The sequence below is a fragment of the Aotus nancymaae genome, unplaced genomic scaffold, assembly GCF_030222135.1.
Source record: "Aotus nancymaae isolate 86718 unplaced genomic scaffold, 86718_ANA_hifiasm-v0.15.2.pri h1tg000089l, whole genome shotgun sequence".
NCBI lineage: Eukaryota > Metazoa > Chordata > Mammalia > Primates > Aotidae > Aotus > Aotus nancymaae.
The window spans coordinates 18,238,807-18,257,393 of NW_026988504.1; the positions used below are offsets into that span (position 1 = coordinate 18,238,807).

The window sequence follows — 18,587 nt, forward strand, 5'->3', positions numbered from 1 at the left end:
TCATATCTTAGTTGTGTAGGAGAGAGAGTTGTACAGCATTGATTTTCAATGCTGCATTGGGCGGGGGGGTCAGAAAGGTGGTCAGATGGGGTCAGAAAGAACAAGGTGGAGAAGGGCAGTAAAGCCAGGGGTCATCTAGATTCCACCAGTAAAGCAGTATGTTCCAGAAATACCCGTGCTCATCTGAGAAAGAGAAGAGAATGATCTTGCGAGGCTCCTTGAGCTCCAGTCAAGTGAGCAACCTGTTCTTGTGGCTTCTGTAATCAAAGGGATCTTATTTCTTCCTACATGGAAGGAAGTCTGCCCAGAGCTACCTCCAGGGAGAGGCCGTCAATCCCGAAGTCTGGTTTGAAACAATTATTTAAATTTTCGTTGATTTAGTCAAAGACATTTTTCTGTTTAGCTGACTTATCACCCCATGTTTTTCTCATGGCCTCACCAATTCTGCCAAGCCAGCATTTAGGGAAGCCTGGGATGGTCCTGACAGGGTCCTTCATGCTCTTAATGTGGGTTTCCCTTCAGTCCCTCTGTGCCCTGTGCAACTGGAAGAGCAGGCTCGCCAGAGTTACGCCACAGGTGATAGCAGGAGGAACAGCCCATTCTCTCCAACCTGTTGCAGACGTTTGCCTTAAATAGCTTCTGTTTTTAGCGTCTTTTTTTTCTTTTAACTTTTCATTTTATAAAAACTTTATCCATACCCCAAAGTAAGGAGGGTAGTAGCATGAAACCATGTACCCAGCACCCAGCTTCAATAATGATCAACACCTGGTAATCCCCGGTCCCCTCCTTTCCGTTATTCTGAAGCAAATGCTATATCATTCCACCCATAAATTTAAATAATCTTTAAATGTGAGTGAAGAAACAGTACTATGCCCTGGCTGTTTTTAGCTTTTATAATGTAGGTTTCTGTGTGGAAAAATTGTTTTCACTAGGAAAAACTTATTTGAATAATTGTATATGCAATATTGAATATCTTAAATTATTGATTTCCTTTCATTCTACAGACAGTATTGCCTCCTACATATGAGGGGAGCAAAGACCCAGGCAGCAGTGACCCAGGAGTCTGCACTCTGATTATTCATTGAACTCTGCAGTAAGCTTTCTGCACTTTGTGTATATTTCACAATAAACAAAATACACGATCCCTGCCCCTCAAAGGGCTTAAAATTCAGTCCAACCTCCAGATATTTGAGAACCAGAGAAGCCACATGCGATTACCTGTCCTTGAGAACATTATAAGTGCATTATAAGTGTATACTAAGTGCAGTGGACAGTCGGTTTCTGACTTCCCAGAGAAAGGTGCATTTGAACAGACCCTAAGGGCCAAGCAGACTTAAGTTGATAGAGATGGAACAGATGATGGCAAACACAGAGATGAACATCAGAAGGTGTGGGGTGAGTTTGGGGAAGAGGTGTCATCAAGAGAGAATTATGGAGAAGAATTGGGCCCTGGTTTTGGAGGGCCATGAACGCTTAGGTCTGTGGTTCCCAAATCATTTGCTAAGGTGTTCTGGGGTGCTGTAGTGAACTCTCTGGGGCACTGCAGCTTGGGACAGGGTTTTGAAACAGTGATCATCGATATGTGTCAAACACCATGCTTGAGGGAGTTTATAGTTTCAACATTAAGTTGTGCTGCCTTCCTTTCATTGATGTTCCATCATTGTAAAGCTGAGTTTTGGGCGATTGCTGTGATAAAATTCAAAGAACACACGAAAATCACTGTGGAATGGTAACAAGACAGCAGCGTCCAATCTTCTTACAGGGTTTGGAAACTGTGCAGCACCCAACAGGTATAACCCATCCCATTAGTGTAATCATGGTTAAGAACAAAATAAAATGTTTTCTTCCAATCTATATGTATTTTTCCCCAACATGGCTTCTAAGTTACTAGGCCCTAAGTACTTATGATTTGTTTGCTCCTGACTACTTAATAAATGGAACCATTAGGTATTTCTTCTGGCCTAAGATTGAAGAAATTACTGAGACACTAAGGGTGCTATGAGCCTAGAAAGTTTGAGAAACTCTGACTTGAGCCACAGAAATGAAAGGTATTCAGTTGGCAGAGGGGTGTCACTGTCAGATTTCATGTGGGGGAATAAATTTGCCTTTGCCAGGCTGTCTTAGGCAGTGGATGGAGTGTGTATCTGAGAGGCAGAGAATCCAAGGCATGGAGCTGGTTAGGAGACTGTGGTGCAGACCAGTGAGAAGTGGTGACTCCCTAATTTTGGCAGTGATAAAGGAGATGAAAAGGAGGACATATATTTTAAGAAGTGTTTAGTAGATTGAATCCTAGAAAACAGAATTTTCAACTAATCGAATGGGAGGGAGAATTAAGAAAAGGGCAGCAGCAAGGACAGCCCTGAGTTTCTAGATTGTGTGGCTGGGTGGAAGTGACCCACCAGCCACTCTGGGGAATGTGAAATGAGGAGTGGGTCCTGGGGGTGTGGCCTTGGGCTGTGACACCCATAGCAGTTGCAAGTGGGACTGGGTCAGGTAGTACAAGGGAGAACATTGTCAGATGCCATGCGGAGGATTTTTAAGTGTTGGTTTTGGTCACGGGAATGTGGCAGTGGTTGTTCTGATCTTATTCTGAGGGTAGTGGCCAGAGGGCAATGATAGAGGAAGATAAGAAGGCAGGAAGGTGGAGCAGTGTAGTTTCCCTGCATGGCCCAGTCACCCAGCTTGGTTAAAAAAGCAAATTCCCTGTCTCTACCTACAAAGCCAGCTTCTTGGGGGAAGAACCTAGGAATCAACATTCTAAAAATTCCATAAGAATCTCTAATACATTGCTGGTGGAAATATAAAACAGTACCACCCGTTTTGCAGATTGTTTGTTAGTTTCTTGTCAAATGTAAACAATATGATGCAGCCAATCCCCCTTAAGTGTTTTAAGAAATGAAAATAGGTCCAGGTGCGGTGGCTCACGCCTATAATCCCAGCACTTGGGGAAGCTAAGGCAGGCGAATCACAAGGTCTGGATTTCAAGACCAGTCTGACCAATATGGTGAAACCCTGTCTCTACTAAAGATAAAAAATTAGCCCGGCATGGTGGCACGCACCTATGGTCCCAGCTACTTGGGAGGCTGAGGCAGGAGAATCACTTGAACCCAGGAGGCAGAGGTTGCAGTGAGCTGAGATCACACCACTGTACTTCAGCCTGGGCAACAGAGCAAGAATCTGTGTCAAAAGAAAAAAAATGAAAATAGGTCCAAATAAAGACTCGTACACAAATGTTCATAGCAGCTTTATTCACACTAGCCAAAAAAATAGAAGCAACTCAAATATCCATTAGCAGGTAACTGGTAAACACACTATAGTAAATTATTACAATGCAATACTGTTCAGTGATTAAAAAAAAAAAAAAAAGAGCAAACTATGATATACACAACAATGTGGATGGATTTCCAAGGCATTATGTGAAAGAAAGAGGCCAGGCACAAAAGAGTACCTACAATATGGTTATTTGTGAAATTTTAGAACAAACAAAATGAACTGGTGCTTATCTGGAGCAGAATTTGCAAATATTGAATCCAAAGGGATATGAAAAAATGTTTTAGGGTGATAGAAATGTTTTATATCTTGATGGTGAAGATAGTTACATGGGTGTGTGTTTTTCTAGATTCATTGAACTGTAAATTTGAAATGGATGCATTTTGGAGAAAAAGGAGAGTCTGTACAGAAGAGCAGGCAGAGCCAAGAGCTTTTTATGTTTATAGGCAAAGGAGGAGTTGAAGATCCCTGGAGACAGGATCTAGATATGAGTGTGAAAAATCTATGAGTGTGAAGGCGAAAGCATTGTCCCTTTATAGAGATGTGAAGGGAAGGGCAGAGCCGGGTAAATGTAGAAGGTGAAGGGTAGGAAGTTTCAGAGAGCTCACTCAGTCTCCCTTAATTTCCTCTGTGACGCAGAAGACAGAGTCATTTGTGGAGAGAAAAGGAGCTTGAGGCAATGGGTAAATTTGAAATGGTTGCATTTTGGGTGGTTTGAAATGCCAGCTACAGGGGTGAGAACAGAAGTCAGCCAGGAAGTAGATAAATCAATCTCCTAGTGGCAGGTGTCTAGCTGGCCACACCATGGAGATACCATGTATGATGGCATCTCCACAAATGATCGCAGTGTGTTCCACAGCACTGCTCAGAAGCCCGGGTGGAGGAACAGGGAGTGCTATGTAGATCCTGGATTCAGGGTGAGTAGAGTGTACCTGCTGGATTATTAGAAGCGATCAACAATGGATTTCCAGGCTGGGCAAGAGCGGAAGTAGGAAGGAAACTGGTCTAGTTTGAATATTTGACCCTCCAAACCTCATGTTGAAATTTGATTCCCAGTGATGGAGGTGAGGCCTAATGGGAGGTGTTTGGGTCCTGGGGGTGAATCCCTCATGAATGGCTTGGCACTTTCCTTGCTGTAGTGAGTGAGTCCTCACCCTGTTAGTTCCTGTGAGAGCTGGTTTTTAAAAAGAGCCTGGCACCTTTTCCCCTCTCTCTTGCTGCTTCTCTTGCCCTGTGATCTCTGTACACGCCAGCTCCCCTTTGCTTTCTGCCACTAGTGGAAGCAACCAGAAGCCCTCATCAGGGGCAGATGCTGGTGTCATGCTTCTTGTACAGCCTTCAGAACCATGAGCCAAATAAACCTCTTTTCTTTATAAATTACCCAGCCTCAGGTATTCCTTTATAGGAACACAAACAGATTAAGACAGGCGATGACACTTAATTGCTCCATTCAACAATATATTGGTTACCACCTGTGTGTCAGGTATTGTTTTAGATCCCTGGGAAGATACAGACAACAAAAAAATAAATCCCAACCCTCAGTGGCCAGAGTCAGGCATTAAGTAAGCAATAAAATATACAGAACTACAGAGGTCGTAAGTGACATGGAGAAAAATTAAGCAGGGAAGAGGGGTCAGAAATCCTAGGCAGTAGGGAGTGATCATGGAAGAACTCTCTGAGATGGCAACAGTTGATCAAAGACCTAGGCAGAGGAACAGCCAGTGCAAAGGTCCTGAGGCAGGGGCAGGCTTAGCAGTGCTTGTTGAATACTTGGAGGCCGGCATGGCTGAAATGGAGTATGTGGGAAATAGTGAGAGACTGTTAGAGGGTGGCAGGTTGAAAGGGAGGGACTGCTTGGGATTTATGAGCCACTGTGTAAACACTGGCCTTCACTGAGTGTGATGGGGAACCACCAAAGGATTTTGAGTGACAGAGAAGCTTAATCTGATTTATGCGTTTCAAAGGATCACTCTTCTCAATGTCAAGGCACTGACTTAAAGTCTCGACAAACATTTAATCCACATAGAGATGCCTCATGAGGCTGATGTTACCTCTATTTTTTTTTCCTTACCGATGAGGAAATTGAGGCTCTGCGAGCTTAAGTAACTTTGCCAAGGTTACTCAGCTGGTGATTGGTAGAGCTAGGATTTATGCCTTGGTTTGTCTGATTCCAAAGGCCACACAGATTAGGAGAGGAGGGAAGGCTTGAGAGACTAAGGGTTCCAATGGTGTTGAAGGGAAATGGGAACAGGACACAGAACTACGATTGGCATCAAAATAGATTGGCTGGGTGTGGTGGCTCACGCCTGTAATTCCAACACTTTGGGAGGCTGAGGCAGGTGGATCACGAGGTCAAGAGTTCAAGACCAGCCTGGCCAAGACGGTGAAACCCCATCTCTACTAAAAATACAAAAATTAGCTGGGTGCAGTGGCAGGCACCTGTGATCCCAGCTACTCAGGAGGCTGAGGCAGGAGAATTACTTGAACCTGGGTGGCAGAGGTTTGCAGTGAGCTGAGATGGTGCCATTGCACTCCAGCCTGGGCAACAGAGTGAGACTGTGTCTCAAAAAAAAAAAAAAAAAGAAAAAGAAAAGAAATGGACCACAGAGTTTGGCAACCGATGGCGTATGTTAGGGAGAAATAGGTCAACAGTGTTGTTTGAGTCATGGCTGTCTTCTAGGAGAATGGTGCTACCGTCAACAAAATAGGGTAGTGAGGAGTAGAAGCCAGTCTGGGGCAAAAGACAGAGGGCATGACTTGGGCAAGCAGAGACTGAGGCACTGGTGGGAACTAGTGGACGTGTCCAGTTGATCCAGAGAGAGGATGCAGGAGAGGGGAGCCTAGAACCCCACTGTGGTTAGGGTGGAAGTTACAGAGATCCATGTGCTCTCTGAGTGAGAAGAAAGGCTGAAGGGAGAACCTGGCAATGTTCCTCCCTGTGTGGAGGAAGGAGTGGGGACAAAAATTTACTGCTTTGGGGGACATAAATCTTTAAAACTTTAGCCTTATGAACTTGGACAAAGGAAAGATATGTACATCTGTTTTGTCATTTGTCTGAGCTTGAAGAGGAGATTTACATTTGCACAATATCCTAGCAATGAGCACCCAGGATGTCAGTTTCTGCAGGTGTAAAGCTTGTGCCATCCCAGGGCTCAGCTGGACACATGATGGGGGCCAGGGAGTGGAGTCGAGGCCAGTGGCTGCTCCCAGGGGATCAGTGAGCAGGTTTGTTTCTTCCCTGTGTTAATCCCTGAAGATCAAACCTTGATTTCAGCTATATTTTCTCATATCTCTACCTTTACCAGATAACCTTACCTTTACCTTATGTAACAGCCACTTTTTATACTTAGGAGGTAACTCCCCCCCAACTTTTTTTTTTCTGAAAGTAAAACAACTTGGTGAGATTGGCTTTTATTCTTATCAGGCCCCATATAGATAGTGGCTTATTTTACAGCAGTATTTGTTTACATCCCTACAGGTAGGACCGTGTTTCTTTTCACGTGGCTGAAAACTTTTTTTTTTAAACAAGAATCTTCCTGATAACAGTTCTCATTATTAAATCAAAATGACTTTTTCATGTTGCTCTTTCATTGCACATTTTCAGATAATGCTTTTTGTTTTTATTTTTGCTGACTTTCCAAATATTTTTCTGTTTAACCTTTTTTAATATGAAAAAATTTAAGCATATATACAGAGAGTAGTAAAATGACTCCCTAGTGTTCTCATTTCTCATCTGTAACTGTTATCAATAGCCTGCCACTTTTTATTTTATCTGTCCCCCCTGCAACCATATAATTATTTTCTGTAGTATTTTAAAGCAAATCTTGAATTCAGATGATTCCTAAAAACATTTACAGAATTAGGTCATTTTTACATTTCAGAAGCCAAGCAGCAGATTGCCTGCCTCTGTCAGAACTGTCTTAATAATTGTGTTTTTCCCTGGCCTGCAGCTTTGAAGAGGCTTATTCCAGGTGCTTATGTTACCAAGTGGATGGGAAATGCTAAGACAACCATAAGGTCCTCCTACTGGAGTTTGCCTTCTCCTAAGCCTAGAAAAAAATCACAGTTCTTAAACACTGATATAGTTGTCCCAGGAATCTTCCCCTGTCTCCTGCCGATGTGCTGAATCTTCATTGGAACCTGGTACAGGGCACATCTTGGGACGTGAGGCCTCAGTGTCAGGTGACCAGTGGATAAGTTATGGAAAACCAGGAACATCTGCATCTGAAGATGAGTCTGTGAAACTGAGCAAACACTGTACAGCAAAGATCAGGTTATGAACAGGAATTTAAATCATGTTGGTCTTCATGTCTTGTTTCTGGTGAATTGCTGGAATTTGGCTGTGTCTTCTTAGTCTGCATTTGTCTGTGATTCCTTTAAGTGGCTGAAACCATCAAAAAAGGTGCCATTTTACTGCCATGTTGTCTTAGGAATATGATATTCTTGCTCTTCTTGGCTTGCATGGCTTCAGGCCTGCGTTGAAGTAGCTGGGTTATAATTGCACCTTGACCAGTTTGTTTCAGTAGGATGAGTGTGGTGTGCCTTTATTTCCTGTCTCTTGCATCAGTCTGTTTGTGAGAGTGTACCGAGAGGTGATTAATGGGAAAGATAAACATATGCTTACTGACTGAAAGTTCTTCCTGTTTCCTAAAGTGTTTTTGGTTTAGTGAATTGTTTGTTTGCTGCCCACAGACCACATATGGTATGTGTACCTCTGTTGTTGTGAATACCATATGGCTTTGTATAGGAGCTGGGCTTTTAAGCAAAGTCAACATATGATAAGGCTTGAAAGACTTTCCTTCATCCGATAATTGGATGGATTGGGCAGCTGCCCGTCATAAGCGGAGCCTACAGAGTCTGGAATTCTGCATACAAAATCATATGAGAATACTTGCTGTTCTTGCCCCCAGAGCTTAAGTTGTGTACGGCAAGGCTGTGGGGTTTTGTTTGCTAGAAATACCTCATCGCTGTGAGTCTCCTGCCTCCGGACTTTTAGATCTGTCACTACACAGTGCTGCTGTGCCAGCATTCATGCCCTCTCCCTGCCACCACCATCTGCCCCTGGAATCAGGAGCTTTCTCTTGCTTTGTGTCCGGGAGAATCTAGGGAGGGAGGAATTCTGCCATTAATTGCTGCAAATATAAAATTGACTTTGAGGGAAAAAAACATGTTCTCAATTTAAAAAGTAATGCCTGCTCTTGCAGAAATTTTAAGATATAGAAAAGGTTGGGGGGAAAGGTGCATTTCCAGCAAGGATAACTTACAATTAGCATTTCTGATCTTTCCATCTAGTTAGGTGCATTGAAGCCTTTCCCCATAGTTGCATTAATACTCTTTGTACAATGTTATCTTTTCTCCTGAACATAATAGCATAGGTTTGTATATGTCTTAAACTTTATTATCCCTCTTAGAAGCCTTAATTTTTTGCGAGGTGGACATTCTATAACTTAACCATAGTATTGGTTAGATCATTTGTAGTGCTGCTACGAGCATCTATGTACAAAAAGCATTTTTTATACTTTATATTATCTTTAAATTAGATTTTATAGAAATGCAATGAGTGGGACAAAGGGAATGAACAATTGAAGCCTCCAGGATTATGCTGCTCCAAAGAGGTGTGTCCATTTACTATCTAATCAAAGTCAGTTCTTAAACCAGGTTTACTTTTCCTAATGGGAATATGTAGAGCTATTCCAGGCATCTGACAAGGTAATGATTTAGGTTTTAGAAGTCCTTGAGGTGTCAGATAGTGATGCTCTGACCCTTTGTCTACTGTGGGTGGTGACTGATTCTTCCTTCTGCATCCATCCTCCAAGTTATATGCAAGTTTCTTGAAAGCAGTTCTGTTCTGGTCTCAGTTCTCTATCCAGTCTCAGTGACTATCCAAGTGCTTATATTTGCATCATGTTGCATATATTTTCTAAAAGATATGCACCATTATGCAGATGTGCATATAACCTTCACGTACACTATCCCATGTAGGTTAACAAGGGGGAAAAAGTTATTACCAGTACAACTTGACCTGGTCCTGGGAAGCCTCTGGGAATCGGGACATTTTGGGGTGTGTCTGATGATGCCTTTGTTGTTCTTTTGCACAGATCCAGTCCTGCAGGTCCCAACACATGTGGAAGAGTAAGTTTTCTGATTTGCTCAGCACTTCCCTTTAATTCAGTCTTCTTCATTCAATCAATATTTATGAGGCCAATTGCTGGGAGTCCATATATGTATGAGTTTAAGGAATAACAAGAGTGAGTGACATATAAAGTCTTACAGGTGCTATGATGAAAGCCTGTGTTGGGGAGGAGGTGGTCAGTTTCCTGGGGGAGAAGGGCAGTGGTTTTAAAAAGGCTTATTTGAGATGAAACTTAAGTTGAGCTTTGAACTTAAACTTCCAAAGTCCTCAGGGACTGGACCTCTTCCTCTTCACTGTGTCATATCGTAGAGAAAAAAGGTGAATGTGACCTGCTGCCAGAGAGCGTGTATTAGAGTAAAAGTTGGATAGCACCTGTCAGAGCCTTAAATGATGGCACATCCTAAGTAAAGGAACAATTCAGCCAGAGGGTTCTGAGGGACTGTAGTTATAGTTCAGTCTTTAACAGATTAACTTGACAAAAGACCATTTCACATCTGCTTCAAGGGAAGCTACTGACAGAGGGATCTTGATCTGTCCCCTCGGCGGGTTCTCTCTGATGTCAGCCTATTAGAGTCTGCTTTTATTGCCTCCAGTTAAACAAAAAATGTCTCTAGAAAACTAAAAGCAGATTTGTTCTACCTGTTTACATACCGTGCCATGCTATTAAATATTAATGGCTGAAGTTCTATATACAGTTGATGTAGAAATTGAAAAGTGGACTTGCTAGGTTCTTTTCATGTATTTTGCCTTCATCCAGAGTGCTTTGACCAAATTATGAATTGTCTTCTATGGTTTTGCATGATTTTTCCTTTCAGGCCACTTTTCTCCACTTGAGAATAGTATATAAAATACCATATATGGTATATAAAATAGCATAGGGGTATTTTATTTATCTATGGCTGAAGTAAGAGAGGGTAATGAGTGGAATTGTCTTATATACTCACTTATACACCCACACACAACCATCCCCCACTCTCTATTCCCCCATCATGGCTTTGCATGGCTTTGATATGTTGCTCTATGCCCTGGGCTGTAATTTATCTTTGATATTTATTATTTAATCTCTAGGCCTGCCTTTCTCCCAGATCCTAATGATGGCAGCCTGTATACACTTGGAGGCAAGAATAATGAAGGCCTGACAGTGAGTAAATTTAGCTTCTTTTTGTACTCCAGGGGTTCTAGACCAGCAGTCTGTAAGTGTGTCTGCACAGTGTCTTACCGTGTCTCCTGCCTAGGAGCTTTTAAAAACAATCTCTGGGGATTCTGATTCAGGTGGTCTAGAGTGGAGCCTGGGCATCAGTCTTTTCAGAGAGATTCCTAAATGAGCTTTTAAATGTGGTGCCAGAGTTCAGAAACATGGATGCAGACTAGCAGGTTCTCATGGCCCAGCCCACGCACTGGAGGATCTAATGTTAGGAACAGGGTTTGCTCTAAATGGTGACTCTCACCTTAGGAGGGAGGCATATAGTTTGAAATGCTGTCTCCACCTGCCCCACCTTCTGAGGACTCCTTAGGAGAGTCATGTGATATTCCACCCTCATCTCCATTTGAGAATCTAAACCAGTGGTTTTCAGCCTTAGTTTTCATTGTAATAACCTAGAATTCTAAAACATAGTATTGGGACCTTGAACACAGGGCCCAATCCCAGAAGGTCTCTATTTAATAGATTTAAGTCATCAGGACTTTTGTTTGTTTGTTTTGTTTTTGTTTTTGTTTTATTCTTCGTCAGGACTTTTTAAAAGCTCCCCAGATAATACAAACAGGCCCACACATGTGGTCACCTGATTTATGACAAAGATGACACTGCAATGTCTTGCCTGCCTTCCTGCCTTCCTGCCTTCCTTCCTTCTTTCCTTCCTTCCTTCCTTCCTTCTTTCTTCTTTATTTTATTTTTCTTAGAGATGGGGTCTCACTTTGTCACCCAGGCTAGAGTGCAGTGGCATGATCTTGGCTCACTGCAACTTCCACCTCCCAGGCTCAACTGAGCCTCCCACCTCAGCTTCCTGAGTAGCTGGGAGGTGCACATCACCTTGCCCAGTTAATGTTTTGTATTTTTGATAGAAATGGGGTTCCATCATGTTGCCCAGGCTGGTCTCCAACTTCTGGGCTCAAGCGATCCACCGGCCTCAGCCTCCCAAAGTTCTGGGATTACAGGCGTGAGCCACCACCACCCAGCTTACAGTGTTTTTTCAATAAATGGTGCAAAAAAAAATTGGGATATCCAATAGGAATAAAAGTCTTAACTCCTACCCCCAACAACATATATACAGTCAGTTCCAGATAGATCACACATCTAAATGTGAAATGCAAAACAATAAAGCTTTAAGAAAAAAAGTAGTGGAACATCTTCATGACCTTGAGTAAGTAGAGATTTCTTAAATAGGATATTTTAAAAAACACTAATTATAAATTTAGGAAAAAATTAATACATTGATTATATTAAAATTAAGAACTTTTCCTCATTAAGAGAAGAGGCCACAAAGTGTTTGTAGTATACACATCCAACAAAAGATTTGTATTCAGAATATATGAAGAAATCCTATAGAACATTAAAAAAGACAGCCCAATGAAAGAATAGCAAAAGAGAATATCCAAATGGTCATAAACATATGAAAAGATGTTCCATTTTATTAGTCATTAGGAAATGCAAATTAAAGCCACGGTGCCATCCTGCTACTCACCAGAATGGCCAAAACAAGGAAAGTAGAAAAAGAAAACGTGTTGGTGCTATGGAGCAACCAGGACTCTCACCTGCTGCTGGTGGAAGTGCAGGTTGATACAAGTGGTTTGGAAAACTGGCAGTAAGTACTAAAGTCCTCAGGACCCTGTCATGCCCTCCTAGGCTACAGACCCAACAGAAATACATGTTTGTTCACCAATAGACGTGTGCCCAAATGTACAGCAGGACCATTTATAAGAAGCAGAAGGTAGCCAAATAACATAAACAGTGGAGTGGAAAAGTAAACTCTAGAAGAGACGTGCACAGTGATGAGGACCAACAGTCTGTGACGACACACCATGGATGACTTGCAAGTGCGATGCTGAGCAGAACATGACAGACACAAAAGGCCACACACTGCCATTCATTTATATAAAGCCAAAAACAGGAAAAACGAGTCTCTGCTGTTTTGAAGTTAGGATAATAGTTACCTTGGAGAGTTATGACTAGAAAAGGGGGCAAGAGGGAGAGGGGGGCTTCTGTTTCTTCACCTGAATGCTGGTTACGTGAGTATGTTCACTTTGTGAAAATTCAGTGAACTGCATGATGATGCGTGCTTTTCTGTTTACAAATTATGCATCAGTAGAAAGTTTTTAAAGCTTCTAAGTAATTCTCATGTGCAACCAAGGATGAGAACCACTGGTCTAGACTACAAGTGGATCGTGGGCTTTAACTTGAGTATTTTTAAATTATTTTATGAATGCCTGTGACCAAAACAGAGTGGGGGAGGCAAGCTTGTGTAGAGCTGTGTGTATTTCACCTTCAATGCTGCTCTCCACTGGTTTCTCTCCACATCTCTGTAGTCCCCATTTCTTTTCTTTTCTTTTTTTTTTTTTTTTTTTGAGACAGAGTTTCGCTCTTGTTGCCCAGGCTGGAGTGCAATGGCACGATCAGCTGGGACTACAGGTGCATGCCACCATGCCCAGCTAATTTTTGTATTTTTAGTAGAGACGAGGTTTCACCATGTTGATCAGGATGGTCTCGTTCTCTTGACCTTGTGTCGTGATCCACCCTCCTCAGCCTCCCAAAGTGCTGGGATTACAGGCGTGAGCCACCACACCCGGCTGTAGTCCCCATTTCTTAAGCAATTTGTTTGCCAGAAACTGGACTGAGTGAGTTGTATAAGTTATCTCATTTGAATCTGTCAGCAGCCCTGTGGGTGTCAGCCCCATTTTAGAGATGTGGAAACTCAGCCTGGAGAAGTGAAGGAATATGCCCAAGGCTGAATCTTCCAGTGTTGGAGTTGGTTCTTAAAGAGGGTGCCCTTCATCACTCCCTTGTGCTCCTTCCTGGGTTGTGGTTTAGCAGCTCCAGAAACAGTGTTTACCAAGCTTGGGCCTTGAATCAGGAGACCTGTGGCAGTGCTCAGCAGAAACCACAGGACTCCAGAAGACTGGAAGAAGATCTGCAGCACCTTTCTGATTCTCAGAAACATGTGGCAAAACCCAGTCATTGCAGCCTCTCTGCAGCATTTTTCCTCCTTTGAAGCTTGGTTTGAATGTTGGGATGATGGGAAAAGCCAAGTTATTTTAGTATTCAAAGCTCTGCTTATTAAAGCTAGAGAGAAGTCTTTTCTTTCTTGGAGAAAAAGGTTGCCATGTAGTAGAAGCCTGGCATTTCTATAAAAGCAGGTATCTATAGAACAATTTCAAGAACACAGAATGTTCTAAAAATAAAGTATACTGAAACGAACATTAACCAAAAGAACTCATCAGATGTCAGCTGTAGACTCAGAAGAATCAGTTTTATGATGAAATGCAGTTGAAACATTTGGATTCCTTCGAGTTTCTTTTCCTGGCACCTACCTTAACTTCCTCTTTAAAACCAACAGCCTCAATTTTTCTTGTTTTTCAATAGTGAGTTATTTACTGAAGAAAACATCAGAATTCTTTTCTACCTCAAACTCTTGTGTTGCCCATGTAATGCTGACTTCTTTTCCTTGAAGCTTGAGCTTGGCACCAGGGTTGCATCCCTTCAGCATGAATGTCATGGCTCCCTCCATGGGACTCTACAAAGCACTGTCATTCTACTCAGTCTAGCCAGCTCTGGCTCTGTATTTCAAGCCAGGACAATTCTTTCTCCCACCCTTAGAACTTCAAAGAATAAGTAACTCTCCATATTTGTGTAAATCTTTTCAGAAATGGTTTGTGTCACCCCTGGGAAGCACCCTGGACCGTAGACCTTGGGGGCCCTCCACACGTGGGGTCAAGTAGAGAAGTGGGTGTTTATGGAGCTCAGGGACCTGGGAGCCCCAGGCTTTTCAAAATAGACATGGAAAATTAGCCAGGCGTAGTGGCACATGCCTGAATCCCAGCTACTCGGGAGGCTGAGGAATCGCTTGAACCCAGGAGGTAGAGGTTGCAGTGAGCCAAGATCACACCACTGCACTCCAGCCTCGGTGACAGAGTGAGACCCTGTCTCAAAAAAAATAAGTATAAAAACTAGATGTGGAAGCATAGGGTGGCCCCTTTTCCTTGGTATTCAGTTAGGAAAACTCCCATCTGCAAAGTGCTTCTCTCTTTTTAGCAGAATTAAGTAACAGAAACAGACCGCCTGGTAAAATTATAATAATTGCACAAGACTTGGTTAACTTTTTTCCTTTTTTTTTTTTTAAAGAAACTTCCTTTTACCATCCCAGAATTGGTGCAGGCATCCCCATGCCGAAGTTCAGATGGAATCCTCTACATGGGTAAGAGTTCCCGTCTCCAACCCTGAAACTTGTATCTCTTTGACGTAAGTCCCGAAATCTGGGAAAGTGACGTGTGGAGAGAGAGGGTGCAGTTACCACCTTGCCAACCCTTTCTTTCCTGGGTTGTGCTTCAGGTGCTGTTCTCCCCAGGATCAGCTGACCAATTAAGAAAGGGTTCCCCCAACTTGGGAGAAGAGTTGACATCATTAATATGGTTACTCATTTAACAAGCTTTTAGCTGCTGTGTTGACTTAGTCCTGAGATTTCAAGATTGCAACATACTCAGTGGCAGTTGGATGAAATTTAAAGTGAATACAATAATTAAGCCAAGAAAGGAAAGCCAGGCTCTGCCTGTTAATTATAGGGCTTTCTTAGTGTTTTCTGCTATCAGAATATTTGATAAAACAGCACTTAATAGCTTGCCTAGATAAACGGCCTTCATACCTATGGGGTCACAGCTTTCAATCAGATCACCTGCTTTTCTTTTACCATGTTGCTGCCAAAATGTCAATAAAAAAGCATTTGCAACACAAAGGAGAGCTGTATTTATCTTGAAATTGTAGTAGTAACAATAGCCCGTATTTATACAGCAGCTTTCTTTTTGAGGAACTGAAAGTGCTTATTGCCTATTCGTGCCTCGAGGAGCTTTATGTATATTTCTGGATCTGAAGTGCAGGCCAGACTTTTAAGGGTCTCAGGACACTGGTACTCTTGCTTCCTTCCACACCTTCAGAATGAGGAACTCCCAGCCTAGGAATTTGGAGGAGACGATCAGCACAGATTTTTCTCTCTCTGGGCCATGCCCTTGGAACATCTGACAATCTTCTGACCATCCATGTCACTGAGTCCTATCTGGTCTTCCAGCTTTTGCCAGCGATTCATCACTTATAGTCTGCTTAGACTATTGTCTTCTCATCATCTTTGCGTTGTGCTCTCTTAAGCGAGTTCATTAAACATATTTAAGAGCATGATAGTTCCCCAGTCTATCCGTTAAAGTAATAGCTGAGTTATGTAAACTCTAGCGGTCCTTGAAGGAACCAGCTATGTCATGCCAGATGGAAAAGGTTCGTGGTCCTAGCTCTGTTCCCTTCTACCTTCAGATCGTATTTCTATTATGGTTTTGTCATTGAGAACAGAGTTGCAGTCCATGGGAAGTTGCACACATGTGGAGCAGGCGTGTACGCAACATCTGTTAGAACTTTAGAAGTATAGCTTTAGCAAATTCTAGGCTGGGCGCAGTGGCTCACAACTGTAATCCCAGTACTTTGGGAGGCTGAGGCAGGAGGTCTGCATAAGGCCAGGAGTTTGAAACCAGCTTGTTCAGCATAGTGAGACCCTGTCTCTGTAAAAAAAAAAAAAAAAAAAATTTTAATTAGCCAGGCGGCAGGGCGCAGTGGCTCACGCCTGTAATCCTAGCAGTTTGGAAGGCTGGTCTGGCAGATCCCGAAGTCAGGAGATCCAGACCATCTGGGCTAACATGGCGAAACCCTATCTCTACTAAAAATACAAAAATTAGCTGGGCGTGGTAGTACACACCTGTAGTCCCAGCTACTCAGGAGGCTGAGGCAGGAGAATCGCTTGAACCCTGGAGGCAGAGGTTGCAGTGAGCCAAGATTGTGACACTCCACTCTAGCCTGGGCAACAGAGCAAGACCATGTCTCAAAAAAAAAAAAAAAAAAAAAAAAAAATCAAAGTCTCTGTGACCTTCCCCAGCATCTCAATATTCTGCTTATAAGAGTCTCCAAAAAATAGGATACTTTTCCAGTAAGTTATGAAGATACAAATGACCACCAGAGATCATGCTTTACAAAACAGAAATATACGTGTCACAGTGACTGTGCTGACCTTCAGATTGGAGGCCTGTGTTACAGACTCTGCATTGCTAGGATGCTGTTGGGTATATACCATTGATACATATGCTTTGGGTTTTCTTAATAATGTTGTTTACTGTGCTGTCTGCCTGTTCCTAATCAGCTGACCAAGATAAAGGGTATTGCTCAAGGCCAGGGAATAACTTACTGGCTGGGAACAGAGACCAAGACAACTTTGGCCTCCTTAGCATCAGGTTGCAACCAACTCCACTGACCAGTCCCAGGTACTAGCTAATTATAGTCATAAACAGTAACTGTAGATCCTTTTCACATGGGGGCTAGTTAGTAGGGCTGTTGAGAAATGTGAGTGATGGTTATTAGGGCGATGAACCCCTGGGCACATTTCTGTATTTCTGTAGATCCCAGTTCATGGGAGAAGGATTGCCCTTCACAGTCAAGACTTTTCATATTTAAAACCATTCATCAAAGCAATAAAATCTAACTTGAAAGTTTGGGGAACTTTTTGAAGCTATAATTATGTTATTAGGTTTAGAGGAATGTGTATGCCATGATTAGGTTATTAGTATAAGACCCATGGTCCTAAGAAGTTTTATAATCTCTGCATTGTCATTTACATCATCACTTTAGAAATGTCTTCAACATCCTAAGAATTTCAGGTCTGTCTCTCTTAATATAGAGAACATTTGGGCTGCTAGTTTGGCAGTGATACCTTTTTCCATATGGTGTGAGCAACAGTGTGTTTTTGTGTCCTTTCAGGTAAAAAGCAGGACATCTGGTATGTTATTGATCTCCTGACCGGGGAGAAGCAGCAGACTTTGTCATCGGCCTTTGCAGATAGTCTTTGCCCATCAACCTCTCTTCTGTATCTTGGGCGAACAGGTAAGAAATGAACCTTTGTCTTCTACAACCTGCCTCTTTTCAGAAGGGATTTGAAGAAGCTCCCCCCAGCCTCCTTCCCCAGAAGGTGGCCAGAGCTGCCTTTTTCCAAACACAGGTCTGATCATGTCATTTCCCTTCATAAGACCCTTCAGTGTCTCCCCTACTGCCCAAGGGATACAGTCCAAACTGCACCACGGCCCAGAAAAACTCCTATGATGCAGCTGCCACCTCTTTCACCTCATTTCTCCCTGCATTTCTCTCATTTAAAAGTTTTCCAGCCAGGTGTGGTGGCTCACACCTGTAATCCCAGCGCTTTGGGAGGCTGAGGCAGGTGGATCACCTGAGGTCAGGAGTTCGAGACCAGCCTGACCAACATGGCGAAAACCTGTCTCTACTAAAAAAAAAATACAAAACTAGCTGGGTGTGTTGGCATGCGCCTGTAATCCCAGGTACTCAGGAGGCTGAGGCAGGAGAGTCGCCTGATCCCAGGAGGCGGAGGTAGATAGCAGTGAGCCAAGATTGTGCTATGCACTCCAACCTGGGCAACAGGGGTGAAACTCCATCTCAAAAAAAAAGAAAGTTTCCCAATTAGCACGAACTACCTGCAGTTCCCAGAATAGCAGTGCTATTTTTAAAGACTTGTAGTGGTGTGGCCCTCTCCATCAGGTATGCCTGTTTTTACCTATCTGGCAAATATCCTCTCTTCTTGCACAGCTCTACTCAAAAGTCACCTTCTCTGTGAAGCCTCTTCTCTAGCCCCACAGCCCCAACCCTGCTCAGTCACACCCAGCTGTCCCTTTCTAAGGGTACACGTAGCAGTTAACAGGCCTGTTGGGCAGCCATCTCACCCCTTGTCATTGTCCCTTTACAGGCATGACTCCACCCTCTTCACTGCACCATTTTCTGTTTCCTCTCTCTTTAGCCTCTTTCTTCTTAACACTTGACACTGCATATTTATAAATTATGTGCCTGCTTCCTGCCTCCCTCACTAGAGTATCAGTTCCCTGAGGGTACGACTTTGTTTTGCTCACCTACTATCTCTCTACACCAGGCATATTGCCTGAT

The 18,587-nt window shown here is 42.9% G+C and overlaps 1 protein-coding gene across 3 annotated transcripts in view; it reads left to right on the forward strand.

The window, feature by feature from the left end:
* The window catches only part of ERN1 (endoplasmic reticulum to nucleus signaling 1), a 93,917-nt gene that overhangs the window by 43,656 nt on the left and 31,674 nt on the right, over positions 1–18,587 (forward strand). For 2 of the 3 annotated variants that reach the window (XR_001107717.2, XM_012453891.2), the window contains exons 3-6: positions 9,369–9,402; positions 10,472–10,544; positions 14,739–14,811; positions 17,400–17,522. Coding sequence is in view for 2 of the 3 variants with exons in the window: in XM_012453891.2 (XP_012309314.2) it covers positions 9,369–9,402; positions 10,472–10,544; positions 14,739–14,811; positions 17,400–17,522 (303 nt within the window). In the remaining variant the exon portion in view is untranslated. The remainder of the gene's footprint in view (positions 1–9,368; positions 9,403–10,471; positions 10,545–14,738; positions 14,812–17,399; positions 17,523–18,587) is intronic. The other variant, XM_012453892.2, reaches the window with a different exon arrangement.